We start from the raw sequence: 15,016 nt of genomic DNA, 5'->3' as shown, positions 1-15,016 counted from the left end.
GATCGCCGAGCCGCAGCAGGAGCCGTGCTGTGGCCAAACTGTGCCCGCTATTAAGGAGAATGAATAGTCACTGCTCCCCTCGCCCATAGTCCAGGTGTGGGGAGCACTGACTATTCCGGCACATCATCTCACAGTGTGAGGGCACATGGTAGTGACGTCATGTGCAGTTGAGATCAGTGCTGGCAGCAGAGCAGGATGCAGCGCTGGAGCAGAGAGAAGGAAGGCAAGTAGGATTGTTTATTTTTTGTGTGCAGCGTGTATACCAGGGTAGAGGATTGGGGTGCCATGCATACCAGTATTGTGGATGAAGGGGCCATGCATAACAGTATAAGGGATTGGGGTGCCATGCATACCAGGATTGGAGATGACGGCGCCATGCATACTAGGATGGGGATAAGGGGTGCCATGCATACTAAGGTGGGAATGAGGGATGCCATGCATACCAGGATGGAGATGGAGGCCACATTTAACATGAAGGAGGGGGCAATATATACCAGGATGTGGGATATTAAACAGAATTGGGGGAAATTAACCCTATAACAGTGTCAGCAACAGACCCCCTCCCCCTTAACAGTGCATCATGACTCCATATTTTGCTTAAATTTTTTTTCTATTTTCCACCTCTAAACCCTAACTTTGTCTTATGGTTTGGTGCGTGTTAAAGTCAGAAAAATACGGTATACATTTTTATTTTGTAGTTTATCTGTGAAGAGTCCCTCTAGTGCAACCTCCTCAGTTTCTTTTTTTAATAATTATACACACCTTGATTTGATAAAAGGATGTTGACATCCTTAAGCCTCATTACACAAACATACATTGCCTAATATGCTTCAAACCAAAGGGCACTCTGGTCATAAAAGCGTAAAAGCCATCCCACTGTGAAATGGTGTACCCAATCAGGACAGTCCTATCCTATATCTAGTATGAAAGCCTTACCTTGTGTCTGACGACCTTAATGTAGATAAGGTCAGACCAGGATAGGGGTCTGACCAGACACTTGCCCATGGGAAGATATATAGATGAAATATCGATCTCAAAAAGGGGAGCCACACCCCTGTTTGTACAGAGTACATGAAACTACAGCAAAACCAAAGAAATGAGCCGAAGCATAAGTTGTGCAATGTGTAAGGGCACGTTCACAATATGGCCATTTCAAAGTCAAAACCCAAGAAAGAGAACAAAATTAGCATATATCCTGTAGTAAGTAAACAGTACATGTAAATAACATAGGGTACTTAGTTAACACTTATTTTGATCAAAAAAGCATAAAAATTATCCCACCATGACAAGGTGTACCCAATCGGGAAGGTACTATCTTGTTTCTAGTATTAAAACCTTACATGGTGTCAGCTGACCTGTCTGAACAGTTGGGCCCCTGTCCTGCTCTGCCCTTATCTACTTTAAGGTCAGATGACACAAGGTAAGGTTTAAATATTAGAGACAGGATAAGGCAGTCTTGATTGGGTACACCTTGTCAGGGTATATGTTCATTTTGTTTTTTTCTCTTGAGTTTTGTCTTTGATATGGCCACAGTGTGAATGTGTTCTTACACATTGCACATATACCAACTTATGCGCTGGCTCATTTCTTTGGCACAGCGAATGCGATGTAGTGACAACAGAAGCACAGGGAAAATTATGGAGGAGAGAGCATCAGCTGATCAGCTGATGGCTCATTCTTCCATCATTACTTTCAACTGCATTTGAATCCAGGATGCCAATATAATTTAAAGTGTGATGCTGGGTAAGGGGGTCCAGTGCCAGCAACAGACTCCCCGACTCACAGGCCCCATAGTGGCCACGTGGTCTGCCGCTATTAGCAATACGCTACTGATGGTAGATTATAAAATAATCTAGCGAAAGAGCATGTATAACTGGTGGAGAACGCTTGAACTTGATGGACTTATGCCTTTTTTCAACCTATATAACTGTAACCAAGTTTACACAGCTTGGAGTAGAAAATTATGCATTAAAATGAAATGGTGAGAATATTCACTTGCTTAGTAATTCTGCACACATTGTACTGTATATACTGCAATACTGTAAATGAAAAAATTAGGCAGCATTGCAAGAGGTAAAGGTGCTTGATCATGCTTGGAGGTTCAAGTCCCCTAAGGAAATTAATAAAAAATAACACTAGAAAATTATCAAAACGTAATATGCATGGCAAAATGGTATTAAAAAAACTGCTTTAGTTCAGGGCACAAAATAACAAGCCCTCATCAACTCAAAAATTTTTTTTCACACATTTCAGAATTTTTTCACTCCAAAACAAAGGCTATGTGCTCATGATGCAGAAATGCTGCATATTTTTTACGCTTCTCCCTGGCAGGAAAAAGGCATGCGGATTTTACATGCGTCTTTCCCGCCAGGTAGAAGCGTTTGTCAAGCGTTTTTGCATGCGGGTTATCAAGTGCTTTTCCAAGCGATTTTAGCATCACTTGGAAAAGTGCTTGACAACTTGGTCACACTATATAAATCCATGCAACCGGAATGGATTTATATAGTGTGACCAAGTAATAGTTAAAAAAAAAGAATAAGAATGGTGAAAAATAAAAAATAAAGATTATACTTACCTTCCGATGGCCCCCGGTCTCCTTCTCCGCTCCGTCCGATCTCCTCGGTGTCTCGCGGTGATGTGAAGGACCTGCGATGACGTCATTGAGTCATTTGACAGGTCACGCGACCGCCAACGTCAGCGGTCGCGTGACCTGTCACATGATTCAATGACGTCATGTCAGGTCCTCACACCACCACGAGCCGCCCAACACACCGCACGCATCGCTGAGGAGGCCAGGGACATCGGAAGGTGAGTATAATCTTTATTTTTAATTTTAAATTCTTTTTTTAACAGGTTCTCTGGTACCCAGGTCTGGATGAGAGTCTCCTCTTCTCCAGACCTGGGTACCATCCACACATTGAACCGTGTGATATCCGCATGTGCAGATGCAGTGATGCGGATGTCACGCGGTCCAATGCAAGTCAATGGCGGCGATTACGCTGCGTGTCCGCAAAATTAATGGACATGCTGCGTATTGTTCCGCAATGATAATCCGCAGCGGAAAATTCCGCAGCATGTGCACAGCACATGCGGATTATCATTGGGGATCATGTGGCACGTATTACCAAACGTTTTTTTAAGCGTTTTCGCTGCGGAAATTCCGCGGCAAAAACGCTTGAAAAAAGCATAGTGGGCACACAGCCAAAAAGTTTAATATCTCCATAAATGTACTGACCTGGACATTCATACTTGTAGGTCATTGTTACTGTACGATGAACACTGTACAAAGAAAAAAAAGTAGTGAAATTACATTTTTTTTGCAATTTCTTTGCACTTGGATTTTTTTCCGGTTGTTCTGCACATTATATGGTAAGCGTGTTGTTTACTTTGCAGGGTTTAATATCTCCAAATATTGAAATTCTACTCTGTATGTCCTCTACAGGGTCATTAACCCCTCCACAACATGCGCCATACACGTAAGATGCAGCAGGAAGTGCATTCCCGCAAACCGCCATATATGTACGGTGCTGCAAGAGTCAGTCACCGTGCTGAACTGCACGGTGACCAAGTAAAGATGGCTGCTATCTCTGACAGCCGACCATCTCTGTACATCGTCTGGGGGATTTGCCGCACCCCTGCATCAGAGATCGCTGTGATTTACCAGGCAATTCTGACCAGCCCATCACAGCATTTTTCAATATTTTCATATATAAACGCCAGTCATATCAACCTAAATTTACCACTAATATGAATTACAATATGTCACGAAAAAACAATTTCAGAATCATCTGAGTAAGTTGAAGCATTCCAGAGTTATTACCACATATAGTGATGCTGGTCAGAATTGAAAAATTTGGGCTGGTAAGGAAGGTGAAAACAGCCTTTGGCGTGAAGGGCATATAGATATATATATATATATATATATATATTATTAAAAGAGAGGGTCCAACACTGGTGCACTGTGGTATCCCACTGATAAATGTGAACCAGAGTGTATTCTATTTGTAGTTTTTAAAACAAACTAAGAGTTTTCAATAGAATTAAGATATTGCTTTGCAATATTTCAAGTTTACAATAGTGGCTTCTAAAATAATTATTATTACAATGCGAGCTCACTGTACCTATTTAGGCCCGGATGACATTAGTGTCGGCAATGTTTTATAGAGAAAATTATAAATGAAAACTGTAAAGATGTGCGGTTGTGGATTTTAATAATCACCTAGGCAGGTTATCGATGCAATTAGTTTTATTCCTTCCGGCCACGGTGAACAGCAATTCCAGGTAAATGTCCAACAGGCAATTCACTTAGTCCTTGAGTTTCCAACCTGGGATCAGTAGTTCCACTGCCCCGTACCAGGTGATACCCACTGTCCCCCAACTTTTGGTTGGCCCACAGCTTTTTGTATCTTCCGCCGGTATATTGGCAGTCACAGCATATGCTCCTTTGGATGATGGATATCACGACCGCTGCCCGTGGTTCCACCCAGCACTCTCCGACTAGCAATGAATCTTCTCTTTCTCCCGCACAGGGTGCAGAAGAGCTCACCCCTCCCTCCCCCAGGTAATTGTGCCTTAGTGGAGATATTTTCTCAGGTGGAACCCATCCCCTGGGTTTGCATGTGAGACTACCTGTGGTGACGGAGAGAACAATGGCCCAAGGTCTCGGAGATATGGTCACTGAATGGAATAGATACCTGAGGTTGAACTGATGAGCAAACAAATCACTAACAAAACACAGCAAGCAAATTTCTAACAAAATTAAGAATGACGAAAAGGGGTGCTAAGTGCTGGAAAAGTATTTAGAAAGCGGCCAGGTCCTCACAAAAACCATGATGCAAATGTGAACATAGCAATACGACATGTATATATAATGAATAAAGCGATCAAAATTTAACAGTAACACAGTCATTTAAACAAAGATATTGCTTTATTTAGATAAGATCAGGTCATTTCTGCCAAGGGGTGCAAAACAGCTGTCTAGGTATTCATCAGTCACTTCTTCTAATTGCTCAGGCTTCCACTTTGGATTCTGATCTTTGTCAATCAGGACTGTAAAGCATAATAAAAACAAATTATAAATTACTTAGTTACTATTAACATCAGACTATATATTTTGCCAAATTCCAGCATAAAATCATAAACAATATAAAAAAATCTTTATACAGAGGAATACACACACAAGGTAATCTATAAGGGTAGGAAGAAAGTTGTGTATGGAGAGGCGGAAAATCCACAGCACATTCTGTGGGGTGGGGTAATTATACATTATCAATGTCAAGGAAGAAGAGATCCTTCATTGGCTATGGAAGGAGACGCAGTACAGGGATAATGTATATACGCTGTGAAAAGCAGTTGCACAGACTTAACAGCAGCAAAGCAACAGGAAATACACGCGTGGTCAAAATTGTTGGTACCCCTCGTTTAATGAAAGAAAACCCACAGAAATAACTTGAATCTGACAAAAGTAATAATAAATTAAAAATCTATAAAAATTAACAAATGAAAGTCAGACATTGCTTTTCAACCCTGCTTCCACAGAATTAAAAAATTAAAAAAAAAATTAAACTCATGAAATAGGCCTGGACAGAAATGATGGTACCCCTGAAAATAATGTGACAAAAGGGACATGTTAAATCAAGTTGTGTCCACTAATTAGCATCACAGGTGTCTACAATCTTGTAATCAGTCAGTGGGTCTGTATATAGGGCTACAGATACTCACTGTCCACACTCAACATGGACCAGAGGAAGCAAAGGAAAGAGTTGTCTCAGGAGATTAGAAAGAAAATTATAGGCAAGCATGTTAAAGGTAAAAGTTATAAGACCATCTCCAAGCAGCTTGATGTTCCTGTGACTACAGTTGCACATATTATTTAGAAATTTAAGATCCATGGGATCCGTGGCCGCAGCAGGAAAACTGATGACAAATGAAAGAGACGGATAATACGAATGGTAACAAAAGAGCCCAAGATAACTTCTAAAGAGATTAAAGATGAACTTCAAACTCAAGGAACATCAGTGTCACATCGAACCATCCATCGCTGTTTGATCCAGAGTGGACTTCATGGGAGACGAGATGACCAAGGAAAACCCCATTGTTGCAAAAAAATCATAAAAAAGCCAGACTGGAATTTGCCAAACTACTAGTTGACAAGCCACAAAGCTTCTGTGAGAATGCCCTATAGGCAGATGAGACAAAAATGGAAGTTTTTAGCAAGGCACATCAGCTAAAAACTTCACAGACGGAAAAATGAATCATATCAAGAAAAGAACAGTGTCCCTACTGTGAAACATGGAGGAAGCTCTGTTATGTTCTGGGGCTGCTTTGCTGCATCTGGCACAGGGTGTCTTGAATCTGTGCAGGGTACAATGAAATCTAAAGACTATCAAGGGATTCTAGAGAGAAATGTGCTGTCCAGGGTCAGAAAGCTTGGTCTCAGTCACAGGTCATGGGTCTTGGAACAAGATAATGACCCAAAACACACAGCTAAAAACACCCAAAAATGGCTAAGAGGAAAACATTGGACTATTATGAAGTGGCCTTGTATGAGCCCTGACCTAAATCGTACTGAGCATCTTTGGAAAGAGCTGAAAAATGCTGTCTAGAAAAGGCAACCTTCAAACATGCGACAACAGGAGCAGTTTGCTCATGAGGAGTGGGCCAAAATACCTGTCGAGAGGTGCAGAAGTTTCATTGACAGTTAAAGGAATTGTTTGATTGCAGTGATTGCCTCAAAAGGTTGTTCAACAAAATATTAACCGGTTCCCGACCGCCCACTGTAGATAAACGTCGGCGCTTGCGGGGCTCTGTGCAGCGCCGACGTTTAAAAACGGTGGGTGGTCTCGCAGCGCTCAGGACCCCCAGGGTCCTGCAAGCGCTGCGATTCCGGTGCAGAGCGTTAGCTCTGACAGGGGACATCATCGGGACCTGATTGGATCAGGTCCCAGTGATGTTAACCCTTTGCTATGTTCTATATGCCGCGATCTATAGTGATCGCGGCATATAGAAGATAGACGGAGGAGAGGGGGTCGCCTTACTTACCTCTCCGACGACCCCTGATACCTTCCAGGACCTGGGGTTGCTATGGCAGCTGGAGGTCACATGACCGCCTCCAGATCTGCCATATATGGTGTCCTGCCTGGCTCAGCCTGCAGCTGAAGCCAGGCAGGAGACTGACTGTGAAACAGTCAGCGAAGATCTCATGTAATGTAATATATGTCTATTACATTACATGAGATCAGTGATCAGAAAAATAAAAATTAATGTTCCATACAGGGACTAAGTAAAAATGTAAAAAAAAGTAAAAAAAAAATGTTTTTAAACTGTTAAAAAAAAATCACAAAATAAATAAAAATAAATAAATAAAATATTAAACCAATAAATCCGTATATTTTTACAAAACCAAAAAAAGTACACATATTTGGTATCGCCGCGTCCGAAACAACTCGAGCTATAAAACTGTCACACTAATTAACTCCTTCTGTGCACATCGTAATAAAAATAAATAAAAAACGGAGCAAAAAAATGCTTTTTCATCATATCGCCAAACAAAAAGTGGAAAAAAATGCGCTCAAAAAAGCAAAATAGAAATAAAAATGGTACCGCTGAAAATGTCATCTTGTTCCGCAAAAAAAAAGCCGCCATACAGCTCCATCAGCCGAAAAATAAAAAAGTTATAGCGCTCAGAATAAAGAAATGCAAAAAAAATATTTTTTTCTATAAAATTGTTTTATTGTGTAAAAGCGCCAAAACATTAAAAAAAATACAGTAAGTGTAGTATCGCTGTAAACGTACTGACCCGAAGAATAACGCTGCCTGATCACTTTTACCACATGCAGAACGACATAAAAAAAAAACCTCAAAAAACAATTCCTGAATAGTTGGTTTTTGTTAATTTTACCTCCCAAAAAACGGAATAGAAAGCGATCAAAAAATGTCACATACCCAAAAATGATACCAATAAAAATGTCAACTCGTCCCGCAAAAAACAAGCCATCACATGACTCTGTCGGCCGAAATATGGAAAAATTATAGCTCTCAAAATATGGTGATGCAAAAACTAGATTTTGCAAAAAAAAGCGTCTTTTATTGTGTGACAGCTGTCAGTCATAAAAACCAGTTATGAATCTGGTATCTCTGTAATCGCACCGACCCGAAGAATAAAGTAATCTAATCAGTTATATCACACTAGGAACGGCGTAAAAAATAAATAAAACCAATTCTTCACCTGCTACTGATTTGTTTATTATGTCTCCCAAAGATCGCAGTAAGGCTCTGCCCACATTTATCCTGCGCTCTGCGCTGAGCGCTTACACCAGAGTTTCCGTGTAAATCTCTGAAATACGTGATTCAGCCGGAACCCATGACGGAAGATTCCCTGTAATGAGGCAGATATAGGCTACTGTGGACGCCGTCTAGCCTGGGATCCCACGGTGTCATTTGTTTTAGGCGTGCATAAAAGTGCGGTTGGCCACAGTTTTGTACACTTCTGAAAAAAAGGACACCGCTAAACAGAGGCCAGACGGAGTCCAGAGTAACTCTGCTGCCTCATTACAGTGAATGGATCCCGCAGGGGTTTCATCTGAATTACATCACTTGGAAATTTAGATGGAAACCCCGATGTAAGTGCTCAGCCTAGAGCGCCGGATAAATGTTACGTAAAATGTTCCCAATAAAAGCTTCAACTCAGTCCTCAAAAAAAGCTAGTCCCCACTCAGGTCCGTCATCTGTTCAAAATATAAGGGACTTCCAAGTTACTGGTAGCAGAAAGGCTCTGGAAAAGCGAAATGTAAAGAGAGGAGAGAACAAGGCCAATGGGTGACTCAGTATTGCAATTGTTAGAGGGGTGTGGGGATGGCTACTAACCTTATGATAAAGCGAAATGGCCCTTGCCCCCCAAAAGAAATTCAGAAAATTTTGTGCTCCCAAATCCAAATGCCTATTCTACAATAATTTGTTCTCCAATTGTCAAATAGCACTCCGCCCCCCCCAGATCTCGCCGTATGGCTGAACGGTATGATACAGCCACATTTGGGGTATTGCCACTTTTAGAAGAAATTGTGTGACACATTTCGGCACCATTTTTACCAATTGCCCTGTGTGAAAATGTAAAATCTGAGGGTAAAACATTTTTTTGTGGTAAAAATATAATTATGCTTTTTTCACTGCCCAATGGTATAAATTTAAAAATTAAAAAATACTCACTACTTCCCTAGATGAATTCCTTGAGAGGTGTAGTTTACAAAATGGGGTCACTTGTGGGGGTTTCTGCTGTTTCGGCATGTCAGCGACTCTTCAAATGTGACATGGTGTCTGCCACCTATCCCAGCCAACATAGCGCTCCTTTCTCTTCCGAACCCTGACGTACACCAAAGCAGTGGTTTTCCCCCACATATGGGGTATCGGCGTGTTCAGGAGAAATTGCACAACAAATTTCATGGTGCAATTTATCCTGTTACCCTTATGATAATGCAAAATTAGGGAATGAAAAACATTTTTTGTGGGAAAAATGTGAAAATTTTATTTTTACGGCTCAATATTATAAACTTCTGTGAAGCAGCTGGGGGTGCAAGGTGCTCACCACACACCTAGATAAGTTCCCTAAGGGGTCTAGTTTCCAAAATGGTGGCACTTGTGGGGGGTTTCCACTGTTTATGCACATTAGGTGCTCCCCAAATGCGACATGGCGTCTGCTAATTATTCAAACAAATTTTACATTCAAAAAGTCAAATGGCGCTCCTTCCCTTTCAAACCCTGCCATGCGCCCAAACAGTGGTTTGCCTCCACATATGGGGTATCGGCGTGTTCAGGAGAAATTGCACAACAAATTTCATGGTGCAATTTATCCTATTACCCTTATGATAATGCAAAATTAAGGGATGAAAAACGGTTTTGTGGGAAAAATGTGAAAATTTTATTTTTACAGCTCAATATTATAATCTTCTGTGAAGCACCTTGGGGTTCAAGGTGCTCACCACACATCTAGATAAGTTCCCTAAGGGGTCTAGTTTCCAAAATGGTGTCACTTGTGGGGGGTTTCCACTGTTTAGGCACATCAGGAGCTCCCCAAATGCAACATGGAGTCCGCTAATTATTCAAACAAATTTTACATTCAAAAAAACAAATGGCGCTCCTTCCCTTTCAAACCCTGCCGTGAGCCCAAACAGTGGTTTTCCTCAACATATGGGGTATCAGCGTGTTCAGGAGAAATTGCACAACAAATTACATGGTGCAATTTTTCCTATTACCCTTATGATAATGCAAAATTACGGGATGAAAAATGTTTTTGTGGGAAGAATGTGAAAATTTTATTTTTACAGCTCAATATTATAAACTTCTGTGAAGCACTTTGGGGTTCAAGGTGCTCACCACACATCTAGATAAGTTCCCTAAGGGGTCTAGTTTCCAAAATGGTGTCACTTGTGGGGGGTTTCCACTGTTTAGGCACATCAGGAGCTCTCCAAAAGCAACATGGCGTCTGCTAATTATTCAGACAAATTTTACATTCAAAAAGTCTAATAGCGCTCCTTCCCTTCCGAACCCTGCAGTGCGCCCAAACAGTGGTTTTCCCTCACATATGGGGTATCAGCACGCTCAAGATAAATTGCACAAAAAAATTTTGGGTCCATTTTTTCCTGTTACCCCTGTGAAAATAAAAAAAATTGGGTCTAAAGTAACATTTTTGTGAAAAAAGTTAAATGTTAATGTTTTTCTTCCACATTCCAAAAATTCCTGTGAAGCACCTGAAGGGTTAATAAAGTTCTTGAATGTGGTTTTGAGTATCTTGAGGGGTGCAGTTTTTAGAATGGTGTCACCTTTGGTTCCAAAATTGTGCTGATGTAAAGTAGACATGTGGGAAATGTTATTTATTAACTATTTTGTGTGACATGTCTCTTTGATTTAACCCTCCGTCACATACAATAGGCCTGACAGGCACATCTCTTTTATTTGGCGGGAGTTTTGAAATGTTTGTATTTCAGAGTTATTAGTTTTATGTTAAGTAAATGGGTTTTTTTTGCACCTGATTATGTGTAGTCTCTTTTATTACATCCCTATGAAGGTCAGTGATCACTTTTAGAGCACTGAAATTGCAAACATTAGATATTATAGGTATTTTTCTAGCCTGCGCCTGACAGTCACATTGTATGTGAACTCGTTAGAACCGATATTGTATGTGACGGAGGGTTAAGGGCATGAAAATTCAAAGTTTGAAAATTGCTAAATTTTCGCCAAATTTCCGATTTTTTCACAAATAAACGCAAGTTATATCGAAGAAATTTTACCACTATCATGAAGTACAATATGTCATGAAAAAACATCTCAGAATCAGGGGAATACATTGAAGCGTTCCAGAGTAATTACTTCATAAAGTGACAGTGGTCAGAATTGAAAAAATTGGCCCGGTCACGAAGGCAAAAACAGGCTCTGGTGTGAAGTGGTTAAAGTTAAGAGTACCATCATTTCTGTCCAGGCCTATTTCATGAGTTTAATTTTTTTAAATTCTGTGGAAGCAGGGTTGAAAAGCAGTGTCTGACTTTTATTTGTTAATTTTCATAGATTTTTAATTTATTATTACTTTTGTCAGATTCAAGTTATTTCTGTGACCATTGTGGGTTTTTCTTTCATTAAACGAAGGGTACCAACAATTTTGACCACGTGTGTATTTAATAAAGACCAATTATAAAATGCTTTACATTTGCATTTAGAAAGTAATCAAATAATAAAAACAAACTAGGTGCAAATGAGAACATAGCCATTAGAGCAGTGCTTCTCAAACTATGAGGGTAGCCTCACCAGTGAAGCACAATCTCACTGTTGGTAAAGCTCAGATGGGGAATCGGTATTCAACAGAAGTGATTATAGGCTGCACAGCGATATTTCTAGCAGGGATGTGGAGTCGGTAAGCTAAACCTCTGACTCCTCAATTTCTATGACACAGACTCCAACTCCGACTCCCTCATGCATGGCTCATGTTTATGTCATTAAATTTACAGTATCACAGATTCATCTGAGCAAAAAGTCTAGACCCTTAGATTAGGAATATGACAGACATTTATAGGACATTTTATAACTTCCCAAATTCTTATGAAAAAATATTCCCCACAAACTGCATTGAACTACTGTACCCAATTTATTATATATTTTAGGAGTCGGAGTTTATACAGACTCCACAGCCCTGATTTCTAGTTTTCGGAAATCTAGTTTAACAGCATAATAACTAATTTTTCACTTGGTTTAATGTTAAAGGTCCGGAAACAAAAAAAATTTTTAAAACTGCTTATTTTGACTTAAAGAGGTTCTCCAAAAATGTTATAAAACTAGCAACCATAACATACATAAATCAGCAACCCATGCTAGTTGTGTGTCAGGAGGGGTTTCAGGCTGAAGAAACACCGCTAGAGACATGTATCTCGACTTTCAGAGGGGCAGCATCGTGAATAAACATAACTGATCTGCTCACTCACTCCCGGAGCAGGGCTGTAGCAGGAAAATAGTTGAAACTTTTCCTTGGCTGACTCAGCAGAGCTAACGTTTTTTCTCCAGCTTTGAAGGGAACCTGTCATGTCCTGACTACTATGTAAACTGCCCCCATTGCGTTGTTTTTGATACTTCCTGGTATTTGGCTTTGCCAGAACTTTATTGATACAGTAGTGTGAGGATTACATGCTTTTTTTTATGAGTTTCCGGCCCGGAAATGCACTAGAAACGCATATGCGGTTTTTACCTGCAGATTTTCTGCATCTAATCCAATTCTGTGGGAAAAATCTGCACATAAATCTCTGTTTGGTAAAGAAATGATCATTTTGCAGATGTGAAACACGCACCACAGGGCAGTTTACGCTGAGTTAAAAAAAGCAGAGTTGGTATGCAATTTCTATAAATCCCATCCATTTTGCTGGAACTGTTATATGCTGAGTTTTTGATGCAGCGAAAATATGCAGCTTCTCAAACTCGCCAAAACTCATCATGGGCACACAGCCTTAAGTACAGTAATCCAACAGAGTAAAAGCAAAATTAAACCAAACAACCCATTCAGGGGTTCTCGGAGACTGTTGTAAAAAGGCCAAGGTCATATATTTCAAGCTGCAACCCATCATAGTTCTATGTCAGGATGGCTTACATCTTGAATAAATACAGCTTGAGACATGTCTCAATTGCCAGAGGAGCAGCAACCGTGAACAAACATACCTGAACTTCTCACTCAGTCCTGTACCAGGTCTCTAACAAGAGAATAAAAACGGTCTGACTGAACAGAACAGGCTTTTTTTTCTTTCAGTCTCTGTGCCCTGTTGTAAAGCTCTCACACTGATTCACCAGAACGGGTTTACAAGTGAGTTCGGAACAAGATTAAAGGGAACCTGTCATGTCCTGTCTACTATGTAAACTGCCATATTATGATATGTAATATACCTTTCTCATTTGGGTTTGGACATCGATTCTGACGCTTCCCTTAGTGATACTACTTGATAGAAAATCATGCTCTAATATAAACTTACATATGAATTGCACATTGTATATTTAATGAGTATATAACTTTATTTGCATCAGCACTTTATATACAGGGTGGGTCATTTATATGGCTACACCTAAATTAAATGGGAATGGTTGGTGATATCAACTTCCTGTTTCTGGCACATTAGTATATGGGAGGGGGAAAACTTTTCCAGATGGGTGGTGACCATGGCGGCCATATTGAAGTCGACCATTTTGGATCCAACTTTATTTTTTTCAGTGGGAAAAGGGACACGTGACACATCAAACTTATTGAAACTTTCATAAGAAAAACAATGGTGTGTTTGGTTTTAATGTAACTTTATTTCATGAGTTTTTACAAGTTTATGACCACTTATAAATTGTGTTCAAAGTGCTGCCCATTGTGTTGGATTGTCAATGCAACCCTCTTCTCCCACTCTTGACACAATGATAGCAACACCGCAGAAGAAATGCTGTGTAATGACAGCAACACCCTGTATATTTGTTCTCATTTTTTACTTATTCTAGCATATATTGTTTAAAAAAAAAAAATTATATATATATATATATATATATATATATATATATATATATATATACAGTACAGACCAAAAGTTTGGACTTTTCTGTATTTTCATGACTATGAAAATTGTACATTCACACTGAAGGCATCAAAACTATGAATTAACACGTGGGATTATATACTTAACAAAAAAGTGTGAAACAACTGAAAATATGTCTTGTATTCTAGGTTCTTCAAAGTAGGCACCTTTTGCTTTGATGACTGCTTTGCACACTCTTGGCATTCTCTTGATGAGCTTCAAGAGGTAGTCACCGGAAATGGTTTTCACTTCACAGGTATGCCCTGTGAGGTTTAATAAGTGGGATTTCTTGCCTTATAAATGGGGTTGGGACCATCAGTTGTGCTGTGCAGAAGTCTGGTGGATACACAGCTGATAGTCCTACTGAATAGACTGTTAGAATTTGTATTATGGCAAGAAAAAAGCAGCTAAGTAAAGAAAAACGAGTGGCCATCATTACTTTAAGAAATGAAGGTCAGTCAGTGCGAAAAATTTGGAAAACTTTGAAAAGTGTCCCCAAATGCAGTTTCAAAAACCATCAAGCGCTACTAAGAAACTGGCTCACATGAGGACCGCCACAGAAAAGGAAGACCAAGAGTCACCTCTGCTTCTGAGGATAAGTTTATCCGAGTCACCAGCCTCAGAAATCGCAGGTTAACAGCAGCTCAGATTAGAGACCAGGTCAATGCCGCACAGAGTTCTAGCAGCAGACACATCTCTTCAACAACTGTTAAAAGGAGACTTTGTGCAGCAGGCCTTCATGGTAAAATAGCTGCTAGGAATCCACTGCTAAGGACAGGCAACAAGCAGAAGAGACTTGTTTGGGCTAAAGAACACAAGGAATGGACATTAGACCAGTGGAAATCTGTGCTTTGGTCTGATGAGTTCAAATTTGAGATCTTTGGTTCCAACCACCGTGTCTTTGTGCGACGCAGAAAAAGTGAACGGATGGACTTTACATG

The 15,016-nt window shown here is 40.1% G+C and overlaps 1 protein-coding gene across 4 annotated transcripts in view; it reads right to left on the bottom strand.

Moving 5' to 3' along the window:
* Positions 1 to 4,908: 4,908 nt before the first annotated feature.
* Positions 4,909 to 15,016, bottom strand: part of HIBCH (3-hydroxyisobutyryl-CoA hydrolase) — a 535,761-nt gene continuing 525,653 nt past the window's right edge. For all 4 annotated transcript variants that reach the window (XM_073647944.1, XM_073647946.1, XM_073647947.1 and 1 more), the window contains one exon: positions 4,909 to 5,049. In XM_073647944.1, the coding sequence (XP_073504045.1) occupies positions 4,928 to 5,049 (122 nt within the window). In that variant the 3' untranslated portion in view covers positions 4,909 to 4,927. The remainder of the gene's footprint in view (positions 5,050 to 15,016) is intronic.

Source organism: Phyllobates terribilis, unplaced genomic scaffold (assembly GCF_046119375.1).
Source record: "Phyllobates terribilis strain yellow unplaced genomic scaffold, ASM4611937v1 Scaffold_9__5_contigs__length_417890890, whole genome shotgun sequence".
NCBI classification, from domain to species: domain Eukaryota; kingdom Metazoa; phylum Chordata; class Amphibia; order Anura; family Dendrobatidae; genus Phyllobates; species Phyllobates terribilis.
This window is presented reverse-complemented; position numbering and strand designations above follow the sequence as displayed.